This window comes from Orbicella franksi, chromosome 2 (genome assembly GCF_964199315.1).
Source record: "Orbicella franksi chromosome 2, jaOrbFran1.1, whole genome shotgun sequence".
Lineage (NCBI taxonomy): Eukaryota > Metazoa > Cnidaria > Anthozoa > Scleractinia > Merulinidae > Orbicella > Orbicella franksi.
This window is the reverse complement of record NC_138146.1, coordinates 30,962,922-30,975,385: the sequence shown is the minus strand read 5'-3', so window position 1 is coordinate 30,975,385 and position 12,464 is coordinate 30,962,922. Positions and strand designations below refer to the sequence as shown.

The following is a 12,464-nucleotide window of genomic DNA, read 5'->3' as shown; positions in this document are numbered from 1 at the left end:
GATACACGTGATCATGTTGACCACGCCTAGTCAGTTTGTTCTATTATAGGCTTGCAAGGCGTACATGTGTGTGGGGTCACATGCAAACACATCTGAATTATACTCCTTAAATTAAAACGTTTTCATTCAACAATTTTCTGCATGCCAACCCCAATCCTTTTCCACACATGAGGTAAATAGAAACCGGATTTCTAAAGCAGCTGAAGATAAAAAAAAAAATTAAATTAAACAAAAAATTAAACATCAGCTGGAAATGGAGCTCCTGATGTCAAGTCTCTTCCATTATCAAAAACAACACACAAACAGTTGTAGGCGTGTACATGTAAATCATCATCTGCAAATCGAATTTACTAAATACTATTTAGTACAAAACCTATTTAATAACACTTGTTTACTTCATGTCTTCCTTTTGAATCATGTTTTAGATTTTTGATAAATTGATTGATTGATTAATATGTAAATACTCTAACCATGTCTATTATCACTGTTTATATTTCTGGTAACAAGATGAATGAATCAATCCTGTTACCATCACCATTATTGAAAGCTAACCATAAACAAAGGCTAGGCTAACCAAACTGCTGTCCTAAGTGCTTAATTTAGCCTAGCCAAAGTGCTATTTAGGCTGACCAGAATGCTGTTTTAAGGCCAATGAAAGTACTTTAAGCTAGCCAATTTAAAGTTCTTTTAAGAATAACCAATTGAAAATGCTGTTTCATGGCCATCCAAATGAGACAATCTGAATGACATTTAGGCTATCCTGAATGCAATTTGACCAGTGACTTATTGACTCAAGATTCATCATGACTCATAAACTCATTTGATTCTTTGGATCTTCATTCCCAGTGCAGATACAGTACTTGCTAGCAATATATCACTTCAGCTATTCAAAATACAACACAAAAGTAATTTTTAAAACATTGCTGTAAATGCTTCAACGAAATTCAATGCTTTTACAGACTCTTTACATTTGGAGGAAAACCCCCTGAGCAGGTTTTAATTATGTTTTAATAAGCATCCACTTGATGGATTTGTTTTAATTTACAAATAATTACTCACATCAAAAATTATATTTAAAAAAAAACAGATTATTTTATTCTCTTTTGAAAATATATTTTTAAATAGTACAAAATTGTTTTCTCTCCCAGTCCATAAAGATCTCAGTTCCTTGCAAAAATGTTTCTTAGGGCCCTTTTAACATGTGATCACCCAAAAAATAGTTCCTCTTCATTATTTTTTCAATGCAAATGAGTTTGCCTGCATCACTGGAAGTGTACATCCCTTCAATCTCCAGCTAATGGTAGAAAATAGTGATGCTATTCTGCACTTTTCTTTCGCTGCAAGATAAAAAGAAAGGCAAAATTATGTCAATTTATACAAATTTCTAAACACACTAACCTGTAATATAATTGTTATTCCTTTGAGTGTTGGGCAGTGCAAATTCTTATTAATATTGCGGTTTGCATGTTCAAATAGGGAGCTAATATCACATATCACAGTAATAGCGGAGCTCCGGCGGCCCAAAGGGCTGCCAAGCGGAGCCCCATACTCATATGGGAAAGAAAAGGAAACCCATGAGTTGATTTTCTCATGGTTACCATGGCTAGCAGTATTGCTCGTGGGCGCGTACGCACGACGACGACGACGACGACGGCGACGGCGGAGTTGCCCAACATGGTGGCCATACTCCAAATAATAAGTTGACAGAGACATGCAGCCTTGGTTTACCGTGTGCTTCCTTGACATTGGACATCCATGTTATGATCAATTGACACCTGTCAATACAAGGTATCCGCTGACCAGTATCACGTGACCATATTACGGGCTCAGGTTTACAGCTCCTCGAGGTCACGTGTTTTCTTGAAGTTGACCGCTGACCAAGCGCTGGTTATCGATTGGATCGCGGGCTCATATTGGGTTAGCTTGTTGGAAACAGGGCAGGATTGCTCGGAAGCCAGTTTATGCTAACCCAGGATTAAAAGTTAATCGAATTATAACTTTTTCTTCTATACAAATGTGTTTTGCTGTTTTGTTTTGCTGTTTTGTTTTGCGTATATGGTGATTATTAAAACTCAAAACAGAAGGCCAAACAATACACAGAAACCTCACCGCAAAGTTACAAAACTCAAATCAAAATTCTACCTTTTTCTGGGTTAGCTTAATCGGGCTTTGAACAACCCGGCCCAGGAGCTACGCTTTTAGGCTGGCCTAAATCTATATATTATCATTTATATACCATGAAGGAACTAAGGGTGTTACTACTCCAATCTCCCCCCACCCCCCCAACCCCAAATAGGATGCTGGTCCATCATTTAAGGTATAACACCGTGGGAAGTATTATGGTCTCATGGTTAGTGCACTTGACCTGGGATCAAGCGGTCCTCACTCCTGGTTCAAGCTCCAGTCGGGTATACTGTGTTGTATTCTTGGAAAAGAACATAGATTAGTGTCAGCCTGATGTGCGACTTGGCTCATATGCAGACTTCACCATTTAATATCTTACCAGACCTTACCACTTAATATACACCAGAGTGGAGAGTCTGACACTGTGAGAGTGAAGTATCAGTTGCCCACGAACACATCAATGACCCAGACCAGGACTCAAACATGTACCACTTGATCTGGAGTCTTATGAACTGATCATAATTTGGGCTATGACAAAATTCAAATACATGGTTCATACTCTATGTTGATGAGGTATGAAATGCACTTTTATAGGTTGCTATTGACAACAACAAAAGAAGATTCAAATGAAATGAAGATGTGACCATCACAGTTGTAATTCTAAAAAAAGATCATGCATCTACCTTTTCCTTGTGTTTTTTACTGGGCCTCTTAGAACTAACAGAAAGTCTCCTGTTGCCATACACTTTGCGTGCCTCTTCTCTCTCTTCTCCAGTGATAGTATGATCATCCAACACCAGTAAGCTAGGAAGATGGCTTATAACATAACACCTGCATTGAATCCAAAATGTGTTACATGTACATACATGTATGTAAACTGCAAATCCAGTCTCCTGCCACTTAACAGCTGTAGCCCGCAGTGTCTGGTCATACGTGCATGCAATTGAATGAGGTCAATTATGAGGAAGAGAATCACTTGCATCATAAAATACTAGCATGCCAAATTTGAATATCATTCATTAAATATTTGGATCTCATTAACTACTAACAGGCTTAGAAAACAGGGACTCAAATTTGGCATTTGACTTCTGTCATGACTGAGAGACAAGTTAAGATTGTACATGAACATTAATTTTCAACATGTCCACAAAAATTATCCTAAACATAAAAGGGAAATATATGATAAAGATAACAATGGTTCTGACCATAAGGGGCTTCAATACCTGTAGTACATTGAAGTAAAATCATTAATCTAAACAGTACACTGATCTTCTCACACAGAAGGAAATAAATCTAAATACATAAATTAAAGTTCCTTCAAAGAATTTTTGTTTCACAAATTAAATCTAGACTAATACTCTGTCTGTCTGCTTTTAGCTATTAGTTTGTTTTAATCATTCGAAGTGTTGGTACTGGTCAACCTCTGGATCTGACAATTTTCTGTGAACATTTTCAGTGCATTCCTTTGGGATGATCTGAAGCAGGTCTACGATCCAAGAACCCTCAGATTATATAGCATCAAACTGGTGAATCCACTCTGGGCAGGAATCTGTCAGTTCCCTTGATGCACCATAATCCAAGTGTTCTAGAATCACTGATCCTGATCTGGATCATCACAACAGAATACATCCCATATTAATAAAACCACTTTATTTAAATGTTGACACGTTTAGCATTACTTTACAAATTGGGGACCCCAAAATAAGTAAGTAAGCATTGTTAATTGAACAGAAACATGTTAAAATTCAAGCTGGCTGGAGGCTGAACAGTTGGCTATTTACAAAGCATGAATTGAAGTTGAACTTGGGACCACCAAACACAAATCCATCAAGTGGCAGGTAGGAGGCTGTGAACCTGGGACCTACAGATTACAAATCCATCGTCCTAACCACTAAGCCATGCCACCTCCACCCTGTGGTCTCTTATTTTGTGATTGTTTTCAATACCTGTAGTCTTTGTACTGCTGGTAGGTACCTCCATTAAAATAACTTGGAGCTGCTTCATTGTTCATCATGCTGAAGTACTTCAAATTCGGCAAGCACTTTGCTACAGTCTCAATAAAAGCACTCAGATTTGTAATTTTATTCTGGTTCACCCACAGTGTGTGTAGAGACTCCATGTATGGAAATTTCACATGATTTGTCAGATTGTTATTGTCTAGAATTAATGTGTTGAGTTGGGTAAAGTCCTGTAAAAAATGAAAGTCGCTTATCATTGGTCAAGGTAGACAACACTGAGTTTGAGCACAACCTGATAATAAAGCAAATGATAAGTAAAATTAAGATTTTGCCCCAGAAATTTCTCCAGATGCATTCATGAGCAAGAATTCGTAGCAATGTGTGGTCTCAGGCACGCGTTGGGAAGGCAAGGAAGACATTTGCAATGTTGAGAACAATATGGCAGTCTACGGCACTGACAGCTTAGACCAAGTTGAGAGTCTTTGGGTCAAATGTGAAGGCTGTCAAACTTGGTGGCTGACCAAGGGATTAAAGCAGAAGCTGCCAGTGCTCATCAATAAGAGGTTGAGGAACATCCTGTGGATTTGGTGGCCTGGAAGAATATGCAATGAGGAGCTTTGGAGACAAGCAGGGCAGTGACCAGTAGAGCAGGAGATAAGGCAAAGAGCTTGGGGTTGGATTGGCCACATGTTGAGGAAACCAGACAGATACATAGCCAATTCAAGAGGGCGATAGAGTGGAACCCACAGCGGAAGCGCCAAAGGGGCAGACCCCAGCACACCTAGAGGCGCACAAGAATGGCAGAGTTGGAGGAGAGACAGCTCACGTGTGAAAATAGGGTCAGGTGGCGGGTGTTGGTGGACGACCTTTGTTCCATCGGGAACGAGAAGGATTGAGTGAGTGTGTGTGTCCCTGAAAATTTCCATGCTCACCCAGGACCAACCCCAGGGAAGGTATGAATAATAGAATATTAGAATATTATCTTTATTAGAATAATATCTTTGAGAAGGCAAATCAAACTGTGTAATTGAATTCGAGTAAATAAAAAAATTAAAAGTCCCCTCGTTTACTAGTATGGGTTTATTCAAATTTTCCCCCGAGCATCCCTGACCTTTCATATAAGATTCCCCTCCCCACCCTCTGCCGGGGTCCAACAATGCTTCCAGTTGTTGTTCAAATCAATCTGTAAGACACTCATCATTAAAACCACGAACCGTGAGTTTAAGTGTTCATTCAACAAGTTCCAACTGCATAGTCTAACCTCAAGCTACAGAAAGGATACGTGAAATTATTATGGCTTAAATCCAGGACAGTGATGTCGTCATACTTGCTGTTCCATCCTGTAGGAAGTTCCGTGAGCTCTCGATAGGCCAACGAAATTCTCCCTGGGTTGTTCGGATCCATCGTTACTGAATCCATAGCATGAAATAAAGTAATTAGGTACGACAAACCTTACCACAAGTAAGTCTACTGCTGAACCGGCGCTTCATCAGTGGAACCAGACTGGCGCTAAGTTCCTTTGACATTACCATGGTACGGTCCCGGGGTACGGTCGGTGTCTCAAAATGATCTTTTTTAATTACTAGTAAACCTTTATGCGTAAATTGACTAAAAATTCACAGAAGTTTTTTTCCATACATTTCTTGAGATGAAACACAGAAATGAATTCTCCCGAGCCAGGCATAATCGCTTTTTCTTTTTTAGAACTGGCTCCAATAAACGACCTCTCTCTCCCCTCGCGTCATTTGAGTTGTTGTCTGTTGTCGATGATGAGCCCGCAAAGAATCAGCTGAAACGCAAACAACTCTACCGCCATTTTCAAAATGGCGACAGTGGACGAGCTGAAAAGTGGTACGCTGCACACAAATTGTCACTAAATGTGTCATTCTTATTAAGTTCTTTTCTCTGATTTGTTGGTTAAACGTAAATGTAAGAATTGCTTATTTTGCATTCGTATCAGTGTTAAAAGAAACCTTAGAAAACAGAGGAGTTCTTGGTCAAATTCGCGCTCGAGTTCGTGCAGAAGTCTTCGGCGCTTTGGACGATCAAGTAAACGAAGTTTGCACCTACTGTTGTTTTGAGTATCCTTGTGTGCCTTGTGTGTCAAGTTAAGCTCAAGCTTATAATTTAAAATCAATCACGCTGACGCTATTCTGTTAAATCTGTTCAATATTATTTTAGTCAGAAGCAAGACCTGTACTTTCCAATGAGAACTTGTTAATCAATGAACTTATCAGAGAATACTTGGCATTCAACAAATACAAATACACGGAGTCAGTCCTTTTAGCAGGTAGAACTTTCTTTAATACATGCATGAAGTGGGTGACTACTGAGTTTGGTCGACTCAAGACCAACCATGCCTGATATGCCACCAAAACATGATTTATTATTTACCATGACACCTAAATGTGGCCACGAATCTGGCCATATCAGACCAGTGTCTTGGTATTACAGGATATCATGACAAAGGAATGGCTTCTGATTAGCGAATTGCAATTTTTTTATGAAAATGATAATGATTATGAGTCAGACTATGTATGTCTACATGTGCTAGAAATCGATGTTAAATAGAACAATTGAGCATATTGAATGAGGTTTTTTGTAATGTGAGGAATAATCAAGGGTGTGGTGTTATCAGGCAAAGCTGAAGGCTGAGACTGCCACCAGTTAAGAGACTTTGATTGTTCTGAATATCATGGAAAACTGAATTTCTTCACTGTTCAAATTTCCCTGTGACACAGTCACCCTAATGCCTGTTCTTCCATTGTATTACATGTAATCCCAGAGACAGGTCAACCCAAAGAACCAATGGACAGACAATTTCTTGTTCAAGAGCTTAACATCACAGAGCGAGACTCTACATCACCCTCCATGTAAGAGGATTACATTATAATTTCTATACATGGATTTACTCGAGCTAAGACTTCCTGAATATAGTGTATTACACAACCATGAACATTTATTTGATCCAGTAGAGTAAATCAATGGAATTTTCAAATTTCAGCAACTTGATATGTGCATTGTCTGCTTCAGCTTTCAGTTTTGGCAGATTCCTCTTACTATCATGGTTTACACCATTTACCTTATCCAAAATCTTTTAGATTTTTGCAAGCACAGATTACAGAAAGATTGCTGTTTTCTTGTAGGCCACTTTTGTATGGCATTTTAGCTCATTTTCTTCAAGGAGGCCACAGCGATGGAAGAAGATTGAGAGGACTGAAGGATGAGTCATTGTTAAGGCCTGTCTCAAGAGGTTAGTACAATGCTCTGTTACCTTGTAACTGTGATGATGTACATTGAACATTGTTAAATACCCAGACACTTTGATACTTACTCATATCACTCCTCTGTGACAAGAAGTACATAGCACTAATTTTTTTTGTCGGTTTGTTTGTTTTAAATATCAATCTCTACGATCATGGGGAAGTTGTTATTATAAATTTGTATTTAGTCTCACAGGAAAGAGTTCATATTAAGAATTGTTTTTCTTATTGCTACAATCATGATTTCTTCCCTTCTGTATAACGTGAAGATTTAGTGCATTCAATGCTAAGTGAAAAAAAGAAACAGAATGACCCAATGTTGAAGAGGCTACATGACCATAACCTGCACAGGGTCCCCTGTGATTCTGGAAGGGACTTAACACATTGATCCACAGTGGCCCTGCAACATTTGATCAGATCTTTGTTTTGCAGTTATCTTATGTTAGGAGCATCTGGCATCTCTTAATAGTGTCATTTCACTTCCATTGTTTTGATCAGATATACATTCAAGAGGAAATCCAGAGGGATTGCTGCATGTTCAAGATAGAGGTACTGAAGACACTGAATTTTATGTTAAATGGTGTGCTTTATCTTGTGAAAGGCTGAATGTAAACATTAAAACACACAATACACCTTTTTAAGGACATATTTCATCGTGTAACTGACATGTATTTCAAAATGTTGTGCCATGTTTGTTAAATGAAGATATGAAATGCTGAATGTCTTTACCCTTAAAATATTAATTCCAGTCCCACCGAAGGTTTGTGTCTTGAACTTTCCTTTGGGAATTCCAGTTTAGGGTCTTACTTCCTTCAAAAACTTAGCCAACCAACACACACATCCCCCTTCCCCCCCCCCCTCCCCCCCTTCCCTGCCCACCTCCTGCTCAGAATGTCTAATGACCTTCTTGGGATTACCATGGAGTCTTCTTGAAACTGCACAAATCAATAATAACTGAAACCACCATTTAATTTTGAAACAGTCTTTCATAAATGCACTGTCTTTTTCCTTCGGTGTACAGGTGATGGAGGTAGATTGGACTCAAGCTTTGGTCATGAACCTGAGCCTGTTGTGTTTAGAGGAGGGAGAAGATGACACTTTTCAATTTCCAGGACTGATTAATTCATAACTTCTCTGTTACATATCAGTAACAAATTCAGCTAAACAGGTTGTGAGAGCACAGCTCTTTATAGAGCAGTTTTCAATTGAGTGTTGAAAGTAATCACCACAGGTTATTACTGTCATTGGTTTTGGTCTTTGTTTTACTACAGTTTGAGATTGGCTGAGTGGTGTAACTGGTAAGTAATTAGTTTGGTTTTGGTTTTACGACACTCAATTGAAAACTGCTCAAATGTCACAGAAAGAAAAAAAAAACAGGGGAGGGATGTCAAATGTATATTACAAATGAGAAAGGGGATTTGAGACACTGACCTTGGGTGCTTACCATTTAAGTAAAACATTTGGTTGGAAAGTACCAGTAAATGACTGAACAGAAATTTTCTGGGAATATTGCATGGAAATTGAGGACCACGTCTTGGAGTGGTCCTTTCGTTGCAGTTGGTAGAAACCATTGAAAAATTCTACACCTTTTTTCATATTCTCCCTTTTCCAGTCACCTATCAGTGGAACTAAACAATAACTAGAAACCAAATAGGCACCATCTTTTTAAATCAGTTTTCTGATGTTGAAAAAAAAAGCTTGTAGTGCATGTATTTAACAGTCATCCCAATCAGAACAACCTTCTGTCGGATAAATTGCAAGTATTCATCATTTTGTTACCAAATAGAGAACTCTGGCTGGTAAGAAAAATTGTAAACTCAACATCTAATGGCTGGACACTATTTCTAGCATTTTGCACTGCTCATTGGTTTTTACCTTGTTTGCTACTCCTAGTTCAAAACTTGATAAATAGTACTTTTGTATATGACTTAAAGTATACTAGAGTTAAAGCTTATAGCTAATGTTTTGTGTAAAGTTTATTGAGTCCTCAGTGCCTGGAGAACTGGAGACAGGTTTTGCATTGCTAAATCTTTTCTTCAAGATATTGCTTTCTACATCTAGAGTTGCCAAGTTCCTAGATGTAGTTGTAACAAGAGTTTATATTTTATATAACCACCGTCAATAGTTTGTAATAAACTAACTGCCATAAATTAGCTTTCAAATGCCCTTTAAGAGCCAAAATTACATGATGTAACAAGGTAATGACAAAATTTGAAAGGGGTTAGTCCTTGTTTTGTTTACAATTCCCCAGCATGGCTAGCGGTAGGCTCTTTAATAAATTGCACTTATTTCTCGGCTTACACTTTTGTCCATAAATGAATTCGTCAGTATGCTAAATTCTGTCTCACACCATCTCTGGTGATCAATAGACCTTTTTCGCTTGGGCGGTTTGTTTTCCCATTATAGACCACGCGATATTCTCTAGAAAATTGTTCTTTTATCCGTCTTAAAATTATTTATTCTTTTGCAGACGACTATTTGAAAATTTGAACGGAAGAATTCTCCAGAGTATCATCACATGGTCTGAAATGGGGCAACAAACCGCCCAGTCGAAAAAGGTATATGGAGCGGTTTTCAGTAAAGTGTCAAAAGTACCTTGCATTTGTTTTTGCTTCACTATGCTTAGCAATTAGTTTAAAAAGATCAAGCGCTACTTTCTCAACCAATCACAAGGAAGACCAAAACCAATCACGATTCGCGCGCTCACATTGTTTGGTTCACTTGATTTTCTGTGTAATTTCTGACTGGCTAGAGTGGCTACTACGACACTCATGATCAAGTGGAAACCGCTCTAAAAAAACCGTCATATGATTTGTCTCAATCTTGTTCCTGGCTCAATCGTACACGTAATAAGCCCAAGCAGCTGTAACCAACGGAACAAAACTCCCAAGTTTCACACAACGCGAGCCAGTGTTGCAGTAATCTCCCATACAACAACTAAAGTCACATTTGATCACATCCAGCCCCTCACATGTCGGATTGTAGGCAGTACACAGTGTATTAGAGGTGCATTTCTTGTGGAAGAGTTTGGTGGAGTTTGTTAATCTTTCCTTGCTGAGAGTCAGACATTGGTCGTACATGTACGGGCAGTTGTGAGCTTCTTGGTGAGATTCACAGTCAGATAATGAGATCCCACTTGTGCAGATGTAACATTTCACACCTAGGGAAGTCAAACAACAACAGAAAAAAACCGGGTTATAGTAGATAAGTCTGACAATTTCCAAACCCCAAGGCTAGTTCAATTCTATGGCACTGAGCGACTCACTATAGCTCCTCTTAACACAACACCTGTAGCTAGTGCGACGCTATATGGCCGTTAGTGCACCTGAAACAAATCGCTGTCACATGCTTATGTAGATGGAAATTCTTCTTGGAAATGGTGTGATCACACTTATAGGCCAGGAAACTAGGATGTGATTTGCGGGTGTAACGAAGTTGTGGTGCAGAAAAACGTCTGGTTGTTTCACTATGTAATCTTCTCTTGCAATCTTGACGAGAAGTTATTGTAACACTCCCTACAAAAGAAAAAAATGCCTCAAATGTTCACTTTCCGGGGCTGCTGCGAGGAAGTATTGCACAAGGGACGTTTATTACCTTGCCGAGTTAATCAATGCCTACTCTGTAAGGAATTCAACTTCACCCTACTTGCCTCGCAAAGGTGCAGAAAAATTGCACTTAGAATTACTTTTAAACTGTAAATAGCGATTTTATGTTTACCAGAGCAAATACCCCATTCTCCGTCACGGTCGTAGTTATCGGTTGTCGCACACCAGTGGAAGTTGGACGGACCTCCTCTGGTACAGAAATAGGTCTCTTGTCCCTCGTATGTGAATGGAAGCACACAACATTTGCCGTCGTTTGTTCTTTGCTCACATGTAACATCCTCGTCTCCATACACTGCGAGAAATCAATGCGACAAAAATATAAAAAAAACGATATTTCGCTGCGACCGACATTCGCTTGTGACACACTAACTTATTGCTACGCGTGCCACAAAATGTTTGGCAAAATTGCTCGAATAATTATGATAATGATAATGATAATGATAATAGATTTATTTAGCGCTAAAATTATAACATATTCTAAAGCGTTTTACAATGTAAGATTTAGTTTTGCAGTAAAAATATAAGAAAAATGTTTCTAAAAATAATACAATTTAAAAATCATATTATAAAACTATGGCATGCTATACGCTAATTTACAAAAGTAAGTTTTTAACTTTGATTTAAAAACAGTCAGGGTTGGACTAAGTCTTATTTCACGAGGAAGTTTGTTCCAGAGAAAAGGTCCAGAGTATGCAAAGGCGCGATCACCGAATGTCCTGTGTTTGGTTCTGGGAACAGCAAGGAGGTTATGGTCTTGGGAGTGTGCGCAAGCGACAGGTTGTGGTAAAGTCTATATAAAGTCCTTTATAAAGTCAGGTGCTTGATTATCAAGAGCTTTGTAAACAAGAAGTAATAGTTTTTTAAAAACCGAACACTATAAATCACAGGAAGCCATTGCAGGCCGTACAAGGGAGAGGAGATATGGTCAAGCGACGAATGCATGGACAAGAGTTTTGGATGTCTCAGGACTGAGGAATTTCGTTATTTGCCGAATTCTGTACAGGTCATAAAACGCTTTACTGCAAATCTTGCCAATACGAGGGAAGGAACGCGTGAAGCGACCCAGCTTCCAGTTCGATACCATAGTCGCGCTCATCTCGCAAATTGCATACTAAACAGCTGCTCTGCTTCAGTTTCAGACAATCTGATTGAATTTAGACACGACCATACCTTTTTTTACGTTTTCCAATTTAAAATATGATCACCTGTTTTTTTTTAATTCCTTCCAATGATAACAAATACTCTTTACTTTATGCATACCAGTTGCAAATTTGCTTTCGTAAGCTAAATCTCCTGAAGACAATATATGCTGGTGTTAACAACTAAAATAGTTGAAATACTCGTTTTAAGCGATAACCTACCTTGTCGAAGGATTATGAAGAATTCTAGTACTTCCAACAATAACAATTTCTTCCTGTCTGTTTTGAAGTGCGCAAGAGATGGTAACATGGCGGGTCCCTTCCCTCGAAGGAAATTCGCAATTTCCAGCGTAAACAGACTTGGACGACTCCAAA

General features: G+C 38.6%; 3 protein-coding genes across 6 annotated transcripts; 1 reads left to right on the top strand and 2 right to left on the bottom strand.

Moving 5' to 3' along the window:
* Positions 1-1,067: 1,067 nt before the first annotated feature.
* On the bottom strand, positions 1,068-5,513 carry LOC145479248 (leucine-rich melanocyte differentiation-associated protein-like). Of its 3 annotated transcripts, XM_081457561.1 has the most exons (5): positions 5,365-5,513; positions 4,071-4,331; positions 2,808-2,955; positions 2,366-2,425; positions 1,068-1,337 (listed from the first exon to the last, which is right to left on the bottom strand). In XM_081457561.1, exons 1-4 carry the CDS (start codon positions 5,499-5,501, stop codon positions 2,372-2,374), a joined length of 600 nt encoding a protein of 199 aa, XP_081313687.1. In that variant the 5' UTR covers positions 5,502-5,513; the 3' UTR covers positions 1,068-1,337; positions 2,366-2,371. The 3 variants fall into 3 exon arrangements, with proteins under 3 accessions (XP_081313687.1, XP_081313688.1, XP_081313686.1); XM_081457562.1 differs by lacking the exon at positions 2,366-2,425; XM_081457560.1 differs by lacking the exon at positions 1,068-1,337 and having other exon boundaries at positions 2,037-2,425.
* Positions 5,514-5,730: 217 nt separating this feature from the next.
* On the top strand, positions 5,731-9,751 carry LOC145479244 (centrosomal protein 20-like). Of its 2 annotated transcripts, none has more exons than XM_081457554.1 (7): positions 5,731-5,933; positions 6,043-6,131; positions 6,268-6,372; positions 6,868-6,955; positions 7,229-7,335; positions 7,844-7,894; positions 8,367-9,751. In XM_081457554.1, exons 1-7 carry the CDS (start codon positions 5,731-5,733, stop codon positions 8,438-8,440), a joined length of 717 nt encoding a protein of 238 aa, XP_081313680.1. In that variant the 3' UTR covers positions 8,441-9,751. The 2 variants fall into 2 exon arrangements, with proteins under 2 accessions (XP_081313680.1, XP_081313681.1); XM_081457555.1 differs by having other exon boundaries at positions 5,827-5,933; positions 6,264-6,372.
* Positions 9,752-10,170: 419 nt separating this feature from the next.
* Positions 10,171-12,399, bottom strand: LOC145473054 (uncharacterized). Its single transcript, XM_081455013.1, has 3 exons — positions 12,312-12,399; positions 11,063-11,242; positions 10,171-10,505 (listed from the first exon to the last, which is right to left on the bottom strand). The coding sequence occupies exons 1-3, from the start codon at positions 12,397-12,399 to the stop codon at positions 10,180-10,182; spliced, it is 594 nt and encodes a 197-aa protein (XP_081311139.1). The 3' UTR covers positions 10,171-10,179.
* Between the last annotated feature and the right edge of the window lie 65 nt (positions 12,400-12,464).